Source organism: Sminthopsis crassicaudata, chromosome 1, assembly GCF_048593235.1.
Source record: "Sminthopsis crassicaudata isolate SCR6 chromosome 1, ASM4859323v1, whole genome shotgun sequence".
NCBI classification, from domain to species: Eukaryota; Metazoa; Chordata; class Mammalia; order Dasyuromorphia; family Dasyuridae; genus Sminthopsis; species Sminthopsis crassicaudata.
The window spans coordinates 418,851,928-418,864,944 of record NC_133617.1 but is presented as its reverse complement, the minus strand read 5'-3'; the positions used below and the strand labels follow the sequence as shown (position 1 = coordinate 418,864,944).

General features: G+C 43.9%; 1 protein-coding gene across 4 annotated transcripts; it reads right to left on the bottom strand.

The window, feature by feature from the left end:
- Positions 1–1,027: 1,027 nt before the first annotated feature.
- GALT (galactose-1-phosphate uridylyltransferase) lies at positions 1,028–7,039 on the bottom strand. 4 transcript variants are annotated; one of them, XM_074280256.1, is made up of 11 exons: positions 6,478–7,039; positions 5,946–6,115; positions 5,451–5,526; positions 5,295–5,343; positions 4,963–5,092; positions 4,424–4,480; positions 3,968–4,090; positions 3,505–3,637; positions 2,326–2,409; positions 1,348–1,502; positions 1,028–1,231 (listed from the first exon to the last, which is right to left on the bottom strand). In XM_074280256.1, the coding sequence occupies exons 1-11, from the start codon at positions 6,554–6,556 to the stop codon at positions 1,166–1,168; spliced, it is 1,122 nt and encodes a 373-aa protein (XP_074136357.1). In that variant the 5' UTR covers positions 6,557–7,039; the 3' UTR covers positions 1,028–1,165. The 4 variants fall into 4 exon arrangements, with proteins under 4 accessions (XP_074136357.1, XP_074136359.1, XP_074136358.1 ...); XM_074280258.1 differs by having other exon boundaries at positions 6,485–7,039; XM_074280257.1 differs by having other exon boundaries at positions 6,879–7,039.
- Between the last annotated feature and the right edge of the window lie 5,978 nt (positions 7,040–13,017).

Below are 13,017 nucleotides of genomic sequence, written 5' to 3'. Positions count from 1 at the left end.
CAGACCTCTTCTCATATTTAAGTTTTTGTTGCCTACATTGAAGGAAATGCCAAATTTAAAGATTAGTGAAAATAAGTATAAATTTCCCCTCTTCCAAGTTCAGACCCCCTGAAGTCTATCCAGACCCCAGATTAAGAAGCCTGATTTAGCACAAGGGATTCATTTTACCCAAGGAAACCAAGGACTAGAGGTGAAATTCCTTTCCCAAAGTTTTGAGTTCTTGTTGGCTCCTGAAGCAGAGCCAGGACCCAAGACTTGGAATGGATCCATAATATAGTGGAAATAACGACGGACCAGAAATCACACAATTTACAGCTAAAAGGGACCTTTAAAGATAAATCTCTTCCTTGTTGTGGACTCCCTTCCCCATCCCCACTTTACATGAACAAAAAATGGCCCTGGTCTTCCACTCCAGGTCACAGAGCTGCTAAGAAGCAGGGCTAAGATTCAGACCCAGCTCCAAGCCAAGCCCCACCCTGCCCACAAATCAAGAGTATGGGCCTAGGACTGGCCATTTATGTAAACGAACACTAATATTTCCGGTTCTCCATTCCACATCAGGCTGTCTATCCTAAAAATTCAGTGAAGTTAGTGTTAAAGTAGTCTGTAAAGTTCTCTACCCGTCTGGAATCCTTCCCCACCCTGGCCCCCTATTCCCCCATTCCAGGAAGGCTGCTACAGACTCATAACTGATCACTGTATCAGTGTGCCTACAGCCCGAGGGAGGAGGGAGGAGGAAAGAGGGAGGAGGGAGGAGGGAGGGCGAAAGCGAGCCATGTGAACACCCTTGTGGAGTGTCTGCCAGCAGAGAGGCACCGCCGCCGGCTTGTCTGGGCCCCCTCCCTGAAGGGCTGATACAGGGCCAGACTTTGGCAGAACCTGGCTCCAGCCTGGCTAGGGTTTGACTACTATCCACAGGAGCCTCAGGGAGGCTGGCCCCCAAAGCACAGGGCACCCCTCAAGGCCTCAGACCAGAGGCAAGGGGAAACAGTCTTCTTCCTCCTCCCCTCTCTAAGCAGCTACTGAAGCCAGGAACAAAAGATTTATTTGCAATTCAAGACCTTCCTCCACCTATGAGATAAGGGGGTTGAAGTAAATTGGGGGTGGAGATGTAGAGAGCAGCTTGGAACTGTCCTAAGCGTGGCTTCCTCCACAGGACCACATGTCAAGATGAGTCCTTCGGTTGAAGCTTATAATGATCTTCTGGAAGTGTCCTCAATCGCTCGGCCGCCTGGGGAGAGGGAATAAAAACTGGGAGAAGGGGCAGAAGCCCTGAAGACCCTTTCCCTGTCCCCTTGACATCCGGGACCCTTGAAGTGATGGAAACCTATTAAATACTGGGCTGACCTGCTCTGGAGTCAAGTCCCTCTGAGCCTGGGCCAACAGCTCATAACCAACCATGAACTTGCGGATGGTGGCTGATCGAAGTAGTGGTGGATAATAGTGCGCATGGAGCTGCCAGTGATCACAGTCAGCCTCAGCCTCAGCCCCAGTAGGGGCACCTGGGAAGGGAGGGAAATAGAAGATTAGGGATTCATTCTCTCTTGAACAGTTAATAGCAGCACATAACTAATTAGTGTCTATTCCCAGGACTTATGTGAACAAGTGCAGAATGAAGCAGACCCTGCAGAACAACATACACCATGTAAATGGAAAGAACAAAAAATTATAACGACTAAAGCTTGACACTGGAGAAGCCGAAAAACTGTACCTCCTCTTTGAGAGGGGAAGGTCTATAGATATGGAGTAAAATATACTGTCCAACTCAGTTCATGTGTTGGTTGGTTTTTTACTAAGTGGACCTTTTTCTTCCAAATTCTGTATTATACGAAACGGCTTGTTGGGATATATTCTGAAATAAAGGTAATGTAAAAGTAAGAGAAAATCATAAGTATTTTTAAGTCGATTTTTTTGTTGTTGTTTGTTTTGAACGTGCTCTGCTTTCAACAGGTCTCCGTGGAAAATAGTACTGTTTTCCAAAGCATGTTTTAAAAAGCTAAGTTTCATCTCAGACTAAACTTCTGTTCTGTCCTACCCAGTAGGTAGATTGCAGGACAGCATTATGGGAAATATAGTGAGATCATGCTATAAACATCTTATCCAGAGAACTCAACTCCCAGCATGTCCAGTTCCCAACAATTCAGCTGGGCTTGGGTGAAACCACAACTCCCAGAATGCTTTATATTATTAATAGGATAATTTAACAAGGCTTGATGGGAGATGTGTTTTTTGTTGGGCAAAACTGAAAAGAAACATCAGATCTGAGTTATCTCTTGGATTCAGGTACCCCAGATATTCCTATAGTGAGTGGGGAATGAACCTCACCATGCCAGCCCATGGAGTATGGGAAGGATGTCTCAAATAGGTTATCATATTTGGTCAGGAGCCTCTTCATGATGCTGGCCAAATCTGGAACAGAGTTGCTGTTATCATCTGAATTCAGTACCTAGACAAGCAGAAACTACAACTGCAATTTTAGAAACCAGGACATTTAAAATTCATGGGTTCACTCTTCCTGCTTTGCCCATCCTTGCCTAAAAGACAGAAACCCATCTCACAAAGCTAGAGCCTTATTATAATAGTTTTTATTGTTTTACCTGTGTCTAGTTCTTTGTGATCCCAATTTGGGATTTTCTTGGCAAAGATAATGGAATGGTTTGCAATTTTGTTCTCCAGATCATTTTATAGATGGGGAAACTGAGGCACACATGTTAAGTGATTTGCCCAGGGTCCCACAGCTAGCAGATGCCTGAGACCTGATTTGAACTCAAATGATAAAGTCTTAGTGACTCCAGGCCTGGCACTATCCACGTGCATCTAATTACCTAGATACAATGCTACCACCTCCTTTTTGATGTTCAGTCCTGTTTTACAAAGTCCCAGCTAGCTTCCTGGAGGCCTAAGAAACAGCAGGAGTCAGGATAAGTAAAAGTCCTTGGTCTTTAGGGGGAGAAGTGAAGGAGACAAATTGCCACAAGAACACCAAGAATTTCCCTTCTCCTGGTCCTGCCACAAAGTCAAGTTCTCTGGCCTCTCTCACCCCACCTCCTAATCCTCACCTATAATTCTCTAACCTCAAACACAGTGCCAGCATTAACTGTGAGAATTCCAAACATATGCTAATAGTCATTGTCTTATTTTGAATAGGTAATTAGCCTTAAGTGCTCCAATGTCTGATTCAAGTGCACCTATTCAGAGTTTCAGCACTTGACATTCTTTGACTCCCAGTAACTCCCTAGACCACACAGTCCATAGGGTTTTTCTTGACAAAGCCATTTCCTTAAGACAGATTAGATGAGAGTCACACAGCTAATAATTGTCTGAAGTAAAATTTAACTCAGGTCTTTCTGTCTCCAGTCCCAGATCTCTAGCTACTGAACCATCCAGCTGCCCTACCACCTCCCCCTATGCCCCTTCAAATAACCAAAGGGACTGGGAGAAGGTCCAGAGAAACTGCCGAGAGGGAATAGCAGGACCCATCTGAGGAAGATTAAGTCCTCTCACCATCTCGCTCCACAGAGCTCAACTCTGGGAGCCTTTTCACATGTCTCCGTGGCAGCAGCAGTGTCTGGAAAGGCCAGACAGCCCAGAAGGGCACCAGCACCAGCCAATGTTCACTTTCGAGGACCACTCGCTCCTGGGGACAGGGAGAGAAGGAGATAGTATCCTTACAAACTGGAAGAGAAAGTTGGTGTCTTAAAATGCTAGGGATAGGGATTTAAACATTGTAAGGGGTAGGAGCCTCTGGAGAGCCTGGAATTGTCCCTCCCTCTCTCCACCTCTGCCCTCATTTTTGCTTAGTCTTCCTGGCACTCATAATCTGTCATCAGTGTCTTCTGGGAGAGATGAGAGAGGAGAGAGGAAATTATAGAAGGTAATTTCCTAGCAGTTAGGCTTAGTTTCTGATAAGGGGCGGAAGGTATGGGCTAAATGGGTACACTCAGATAATCAAGTACTCTAAGGTTACCTTTCTCTCTGCTTCCTGCCGTCCATATTCCAAAAGCATAGGGCCCCCATGCTGCTTCTTATAGGTCCGTTGGTTTTGTTCCTCTCGACGGGCCAAATCTGGCAAGAAGCTGCTAGCCCACACCTGGAAAGAACCCCCATCCAATTCCCATAGTCTATTACAACCATTCTCACCCCATACTTCCTCTCCACAAAGCTACAGCCCAGGAATCCAGAAATCTCTGTATCCATCCCCTACCCTTATCAATGGAAAATAAAATTTAAAAAAATGTTTAAAAAAGTTAGGAGTGTACTAAGGGATAAACGGAATGGATAAAACAAACCATCAAGTACTTAATTAGCAAATGCAACATGCCAAGCACTTTGCCAGGGTCTGGGAAACAAAAAACCAACAAAACCATCTCAACCTCAAGGAGTTTACGTTCTAACTAAGGACAACGGAAAATGAGAAATTTACCTGACAGTGGGGGTGAGGGTTGGAACAACCCATCATGGTTCCTTTGTTCTCAAAGATCTAGGGATGAAGTAAAAGTTTATCAGCCATTGGATCAGAGACAATAATTTTCACATCATTACTAGAAAGAACCTCAGAGACGATCTAGTTCAGAAGGTGGTCATCTTGCTACAGAGTTTGAAGACTCCCCAATTAGGGAGACTCGACCACTTCCCAAAGCAATCTAGTCTACTTTTGAGCAACTTCTAATAGGAAGTTTTTTCCATATATCAAACCTTAAGGTGCCTTTCTGAAACATCTGCATACTACTACTTTTGAATTCTGGAATCTACTAAAACAAGTTTAAAATTACTTATTCTAAATTACAACTCTTCAAATAATTAGAAGATAGTTACTATGTTCTCCACAAGGTCAGAAGTAACCCCAACTCAATGCTAATCTGCAATGTAAGACATACCTACAGGAATCTAAGCAACCAAGAGTTCTAGATCCCACCCTCCTTTCTCTTGGGGCTCTAATAAGCAATTGATGACCTTACTGACCTGGACCCAAGGGTACTGAGAACCCAACTCCTCCGTGACTGAGGCCCATGTATCAATGACAGCTCGAATCTCAGGGATAGACATGAGCGGCAGTGTGATATCAGACCAGGGATGGAAACACAGGACCTTACTAATAGGATGGAGGTAGGAGATGACATAGGGCCTTACTTGGGATTAGGAAGGAATGGAAGGGCCCACAGTGTATAGGGAGCAGGGGAGACTCAGACTTAAGGGTTTAAAAAAAACCATCTTGGACAGGAAGAGGCTTCAGGACACCCTCCTCCCAAGCACATCCCAATACAAAAGATTTTGAGGATTGTCTAAACCATTACCAAACTCCTCGTGCAGCTTCAGCTCGGAAGAGTGGATGATCACTGGGTCCTGGTGAAAGCATAATAGTGGAAGGTATCAGTCTGAGAGGGAAAAATTACCATCAGTCAAAATTTCCCCAATCCCCATTTTCCTGAGGAGGCAGGATCTCTGTTTACCAGGACTGGGGGCATCAGGCTGCAGGGCAGGGAAGTCATTATTGAACAGGAAGGTGCCCTCGTAGTTGGGGTTTACCTGCATGGGGCAGGGAAGAGAATAAGCATTTATATAGTACCCATAGTGTGCCATCCACTGCAGCAAGTACTTTACAAATATTATCTCATTTGATCCTCACATCAATCCTGGGGTGTAGGTGCCATTATTCTCCATTTTACAGAAGAGAGAACTAAGGCAGACATTAAATGACTTGCCTAGGGTCACACTGTTAATAAGAGTCTGAGGGTCTTGACAACTGGCTCAGCTGCTCTATCCACTAGATGGGGCCCACCGGAGAGCTCTTGTTCTCCCCAATCTCAAAGCCCTATGGGAGTTCTGAAAGCGGGGATCTGAGCTGTGAAGGGGGGGAGGAAGGATATTTAAGAAAGGGCCTAGGTACGTGTGGAGTAGATCAGGGAAGGAGAGCAAGATGCCCAAGGAGGGGGAAGTCAGGTTACCTCGCCATTGGCTCGAACTGCCCCGGGGCAGAGGGGGTTTTTGGGGTCATGCCGAGGTATGGTGTCAGTGGGGAGGGGGTCCACATGCCCCTGCCAGGGGCGCTTCATTCGGTGAGCCGACACCAGCACCCACTCATCAAGCAGCGGGTTGTATCGAATGTGCTGATGCTCTGGAGCAGAGGGATATCAGTCAGAAACAACTCCTCCTCCAGGAAGCTCTCCCAGATTGACTTCCCCCATAGTACCCAAAGTGTAGTCCTGGCCTGGGGTCCATTTCAACGAGAGACTGGGGGAGGGGGGAGAGAGAGTGTGTTCCCGGCCTCCCTGACCCCGGGGGCACCCCCCCACGCCGCCCTCGTCCCCACCCGGGGGCGGGGTTCTGCCGGTTTCCCTTCAGGGCCCCACGGACTTGGAACTTCGAGAGCGCTAGAGGGGCCCGGCGGACTCCGGGCTGACTGAGGGCAGTGACGGAAGGCCAGCCTCCACCAGCTTCTGCCCCGGGACCAGCCTCAGGCCGCGGCTCCGCCCCTACCGCTCGCCTGGAACGCCACCGCCTCCGGCTGCGGCCGCTGCTCCTCAGGCTTCCCGCTCGGCGCCGCGTTCGCCGCCATGCTACCACACAGCTGCCGGACTCAGCAGCCCAGGCGTACTGGTGACCCCGAGAGCCGCACTGGCGGACCTGAGCTTGGCCCCGCCCTCTCTCGGCCCATTGGCCCCGCGCCAACACGTGACGGCTCCCCCAGAAGCTCCCGATTGGACCTTGCCTGGACGCAGGCTCTCACTCAATTCAATTCCATTTAGCCGAATGCAACTATTAGGGCTCTGGCGGGGATTTTGGGGGAAGGCGGCGTCGTGGAGAAACAGGTGATACTCTTCTAGTCCTGGGCCCCGTAGACCTTAAGGAAGACGTCTCAAGCAGACAAAACTGTTTACCTGGTTACTGTGTAACCGCGATGCTCTCTTTTCTCCCCAGTCCCCATATGAGTGTTACAGTGTTTCCTTTTCTTTCTGGTAGAGTGTTTATTACAGGACTCTACTGCAGGTTTTCCTGGAAGCACAGCCCTTGTGTGCAGTGACGATTTCTTCGTAAAGGAAACACTTGGCACAAAGCCAAGCACATAATAAGTGGTTGCTGACCGACTGGTTGGAGATTATGATCTAATAAAGGAATGTTACTCTGTTGATTTCTATCACTTCGGACTCTTCCTGACCGCGTGGGGTTTTCTTTGCAAAGATATGGGAGTGATCTGCCTTTTCCTTCTCCAACTCATTTTACAGATGGAAAACTGAGGCAGACGGGGGTAAATGACTTGCTCAGGGTCACACAACTTAATGTCTACGACCAGACACTTTAAATTTATGCATTTCAAGTATAAGGTAGATTGTAAAGAAAAAAGGGTGTAAAATGGAATGAAAACATTCAGGTTAATGGGCAGCCCAATTTGAAGTATAAGAGAATAGCTAGAAAGATAGGTCGGAACTAGTGTCTGTTTTTTAAGTTGTGTCCAATTCTTCATGACCTCATTTGGGTTTTCTTGACAAAGATGCTAGAGTGATTTGCTCTTTCCTTCTCCAGTTCATTTATAAATGAGGAAACCAAAGCAAACAAATTTAAGTGATTTATCCAGTATCACGAAGCTAATTGTCTGAGAATGGATTTGAACTCAGGTCTTTCTGACTCCAGGCCTGGTATCCCATCCACTAAACCACCTAGTTGCCTGCAATCGTCTACAGAGGGTTTTCAATGCTTATATACTTTATTCAGTTAGAAACAGGGAGCCATTGAAGACTTTTTTGAGCAGAGGAGTAATATGGTTAGAACAGTGATTTAGGGAAATCTGGGCAGGTGTGAGAGAAGAGAGATCGGAGGCAGGAGGACAATTAAGATTTTATCATGATAAAGGAAAAGGTAATGAAGTGATCTTAATTTATTTCAATTTAGTAGGAAATTTAGAGATAGTTCAGCTCCTCATTTTACAGATGGTAGTCTGTAAAACTGGAAGTCAAGAAGCTATTCTAAGGTAACAGCTCACACTGAGTGTTAGAGGTTCGGTTTAGCACTCAGATTTTCCTCCCTCCAGGCCCAGCACTCAATCTTCTACACTCATTTTGGGGACACTATTAAGAGTAAAGGTGGAAAGAAATGGATAGGTTTGATGAGATAAACAAAAGTTTTCTGCAGTGAGCAATAAACATGTCAGTATTCAGGGGGTCCCAGTGGATCAGTCACAAGCAGATACCCACTTAAAGCAGAATGTCTGATAACTAATATTGGCTTGGAAACACCAAAGGATTCTATTTTTTTTCCCCATACAGCATTCATGTGTACAAAATCTTATTTAAGATATGTCCAAGCATAAAGAAGAAAAGGACTTTACCTATACAATGCCTATATGTGAAAAATCTTATCAATTTTTCTGGTTTTGCCCAATTCTCCTGTTTTTCTTACTCTCCCATCTCTATATAAATCCTAGCTTCTGCTAAATGACTTTTTCCCTTATGAAAGATCCACTGAGTACATAAAATTCAAATAGATAAATATTGTTACTTGATTTGGAGATGATCTGAGCCTGAATTCTTTCAGAGACATCATTAAGACATCCCTGAACCCCAGCTGGTTCAATAGATTTTGCCAAGATAGCCTCAATTGGACTTGAAAGCTGATTGGTGATTAATGGATTAATGGAAAGAGAAAAGTTAAACATGAAGCCTAAGTAATTCAATATTGTAGTACTACCAATAGAATGGGAAGCTAAGTGCCATAGAACACTTAGTGAATAGAACATTGGGCTTGGAAACAGGAAGTTTCATCTTCCTGAGTTCAAATCTAGCCTCAGACACTTACTAGTGGTGTGACCCTAGACAAGTCACTTAAACCTGTTTACCTCAGTTTCCTCATCTGTAAAAAGAACTGGAGAAGAAAATGGCAAACATTCCAGTATCTTTCCAAGAAAACTTCAAATGAGGTCATGAAGATTTAAAGACAAACAAATGAATAGAATAAAAGATTTAAGGAAAAGGCAGGTTTCAAAAAGATGATAAACTCAAATTTGGACATTTTGTGTCATTGTTACTAGTGAGATATCTAGGTAGACATATTCATTGAGAAAAGGTCTGCGGGAAGTAGAAATAGAGTTATCTATTAGGATTTTAAACTGAAACCATGGAATAGTTGAGCTAAGGCAGACATTATTTAAGAGAATACTGAAAAAGACCAAGAGAACTTCTGGAAGTCAATGGAATTAGAGCATCTTTTCAACTACAACAAAATTCAAGAATATTATAAAGAATATGTGGCTACTGAATAGTATTACCTCCTAATGAAAGTTCTAGCTTGAGAGAGTTTGGGACATCCATGCAACAACTTTAATGTTCCAGCTCCAACTTATTTATCTATTTATTTGTTTGTTTGTTTGTTTGTTTTCCTGAGGCTGGGGCTAAGTGACTTGCCCAGGGTCACACAGCTAGGAAGTGTTAAGTGTCTGAGACTAGATTTGGACTCGGGTCCTCCTGAATTCAAGGCTGGTGCTCTATCCACTGCACCACCTAGCTGCCCCAGCTCCACTTTATTTCTCTCCCTTTTCCTCAGACAGAACCTTGGAATTTCTGCCATCGGACATTCCTCAGATTAGGAATGACTAGAATGCAATCTTTTTGCTAGATCATTCAGGACCTTAGGGTTAAATATAGTCAATAGGGGTACACTGTTATGCCACAATTCTCTTTTATTGTCCTGACTTAGTTTCCCTAATTATCCTGACTCAGTTTTGCCTTGGTTTCCCTGCTTCTCAGTTCTGCAAAACTTCCCCTCCCTTTTTATCAGAACACTTGATAAGGATAAAAGATCTTATGTTTTAGAATATCAGAATGCCTCTCCCCCATCTCAAGCTACCAGAATGTCAGATACTGTCTTTCAAGATGCCTCTCCCCATGTCCGGGGTGCCTCCCCCTGATTATGTCATCTCATCTCCAGAGGCTCACCCCACTCAGTCAGAGTCCCTTTCTCTATCTCAGGACCCTGACTCTGCCCCTGCCTCAGTCTACCCTCTGCATCTGAGCCAAGTATATATATATTTGTCTTTGGGAACTCACATTGTTTGCTCGATTCTTGGAGATCATAGTCTCATTCAGCCCTGGGACCAAACCAGGGATCCATTTGATCCCAGTATATCTCTCCATTTAATAAATTATTAAATACTCTCTAATCTCTATCTTGTTCAGTTTCTCTGGCATTACAACACAAGCCTCATTCCTGAAAGCTAAAGTAAGAGCTTCAGTTTAAAGTTAAAGGACTTCATAGACAAGAAAGTTGAGGCTCATAAAAGAAAACTCTCTTGCCCAGCCAAGATCATGTAATTAGTTCATCTCTTCTTTTGCAAAGAGAGGGAGTAGGGGGGGGGGAGGGGGAAAGGTATGGGATCTTGGAGTCACAGGAAGAGAAAGGTGAACGAAACTTATCTCTTCTTCCCCCCTAACCTCATTCCAGCCCTGCCCATTGCAAACCACCCATGATACAGAATTCAAGGTTATAACTGAACATGTGTTTACTTAATCTTTGTCCACAGCTCTCCCCACAGCTGAGGCCCTGGGGCCCAAGTTAGGATTGATAGGGGTCATCTGACCAAAGAAGCCACTGATTGTTTTTAGGGGGTTGCTAAGTGGGGTTATTCTCCCCATTGTCGATTTCCCACAACCATATTAGAGACTCTAGATGGAGAGAACATCTTGGAGTAGATTGGGTTTCAAGTGAAGAAAACAGAACTCAAATCTCACCGTGGCCAATTACTAGCTGTGTGACCTTGGGGCAATTTAAAACTCAGTTTACTTATCCCTATAATGAGTGAGATTTGATGACTTTAAAAGTCCCTTCCAGTTCTGTATCCTGGGGAGAGGAAGAGGTAAAAGAAACTTAGTCACCGTAATGCATTCAGGTGGTGAAATGGTTAGAGTTTTTAATTATTGAGATCAAATCCATGTAATCTTGGATAAGTCGATTAACCCCTATTTGCCTTAATTTCCTTATCTGTGAAATAATTTATTATAAAATATAGTATTTATATGGTACACTAAGTTTTGCAAAGCACTTTTCAAATATAATCTTATTTGAACCTGCAGGAATCCTGGAAGATGGGTACTATTATCCCTATTTTATTGATGAGGAAACTAAGGCATTGAAATGGGGATAATAGCACTTGCCTCATAGGTATGTTGTGAAGACCCAATGAAAATAATAGATATGAAGTCTTTTGTGTGAAACTAAGACAGTTAATGATTTTTACTAGCCACCTTGATTTGGTCAAGCCTCTTACTATCCAAAGGAGGCCAGACTGACCTGGGAGTCTCAACTAGCAAGGAAGTGACAAACTGAGCATGCTTTGAGCTGGGCATATCAGAAATTCTTTGCAGTGTTGGTTTAGTGCTACAAAATCGACTCAGACTGGCTCATGTCTATTCTCAGCTGATACAGAGCCACAATATACCTTCTGAAAAACAACCCAGCCTAGGGATAACCTACATACCTTCCTTCTTAGGAGGAATAAACCCACATATAAGATCTAACTCTGTCTTTCTTAGATAGCACTCTGAAAAACATTGACATTTGCAAACCAAAAAGTACTACATAAATCTTATTTTCATAAGAGAGGATCATAAGTAAGCAAGGTCTTTAGATTTGCCTGAATAACTTTATGGTTGGTCAGTCAGGAATTCGATGAGAGAGAGGAGGGAAGGAGGGAGGGACACAGAAAGAGGGGAGGGAGGGAGAGACAGACAGACAGAGATAGAAACAGACACAGAAAGACACACATAAAGAGACAGAGAGGAAAGGAGGCAGAGGGAGAGAAAAAGACAGACAAAGAAAGAGATAGAGACAGAGAGACAGAGAGGGAAGGAGGGAAGAAGAGAGACAGAGATAGAGGGAGGGAGGGAGAGAGAGAAAGAGAAGAAAGAAAAGGAGGAGAGGAAGAGAAAGAGAGAGATCCAGATCTCATCAAAAGGAGAAATTCCCTGAAGTCTCTAGTGCAGTAAACTAGGGATAGAGATATGATAGTGACTGCCAGCTCCTCTCATGTTGCCTTCTTTCTAGATTCCTTTTCTCCCTTCATTGACTTCAAGAAAGCATGTCATTATGTATCTTCTTTCTTAAACCTGGAAGCCAGCAGAACACAACGAGACTGAAGAGAGGGGATCTCTCTTCTTTTCCCCTCTCAACAACTCTGCCTGGGCTTTTAGGTTCAGGTCAATAAATAGAAAGTTTCATACCAATGGCCTTTGGGGCTTAGATTATATATTATTAAAAGCAACATTCCCATGCTGAACTTGGACTGAATTATATTTTAATTAGACTGAACTAAAAGAATTTAATTATTTCTGGCAAATTAAGACAACTCTGAGATACCACTACACATCTGTCAGATTGGCTAGAATGACAGGGAAAGATAATGCAGAATGTTGGAGGGGATGTGGGAAAACTGGGACACTGATACATTGTTGGTGGAATTGTGAACACATCCAACCATTCTGGAGAATGATTTGGAACTATGCTCAAAAAATTATCAAACTGTGCATACCCTTTGACCCAGCAGTGTTACTACTGCACTTATATCCCAAAGAGATCTTAAAGAAGGGAAAAGGACCTGAATGTGCAAGAATGTTTGTGGCAGCCCTCTTTGTAGTGGCCAGAAACTGGAAACTACGTGGATGCCCATCAATTGGAGAATGGCTGAATAAATTGTGGTATATGAATGTTATGGAATATTATTGTTCTGTAAGAAATGACCAACAGGATGATTTCAGAGAGGCCTGGAGAGACTTACATGAACTGATGCTGAGTGAAATGAGCAGGACTAGGAGATCATTATACACTTCAACAACAATATTATATGAAGATCAATTCTGATGGATATGTCTCCCTTCAACAATGAGATGAACCAAATCAGTTCCAATAGAGCAGTAATGAAATAAACCAGCTACACCCAGCAAAAGAACTCTGGGAGATGACTATGAACCACTACATAGAATTCCCAATCCCTCCATTTTTGTCCTCCTGCATTTTTTATTTCCTTCATAGGCT

Excerpts from the sequence above, each read along its gene's own strand:
- GALT (XM_074280256.1), bottom strand. The coding sequence starts at position 6,556 with ATGGCGGCGAACGCGGCGCCGAGCGGGAAGCCTGAGGAGCAGCGGCCG. Across the intron at positions 5,344-5,450 it reads GCCTGATGCCCCCAGTCCTG|GACCCAGTGATCATCCACTC; the intron begins GTAAACAGAGAT and ends TGCTTTCACCAG. Across the intron at positions 1,503-2,325 it reads ATACTCCATGGGCTGGCATG|GTGCCCCTACTGGGGCTGAG; the intron begins GTGAGGTTCATT and ends CTCCCTTCCCAG.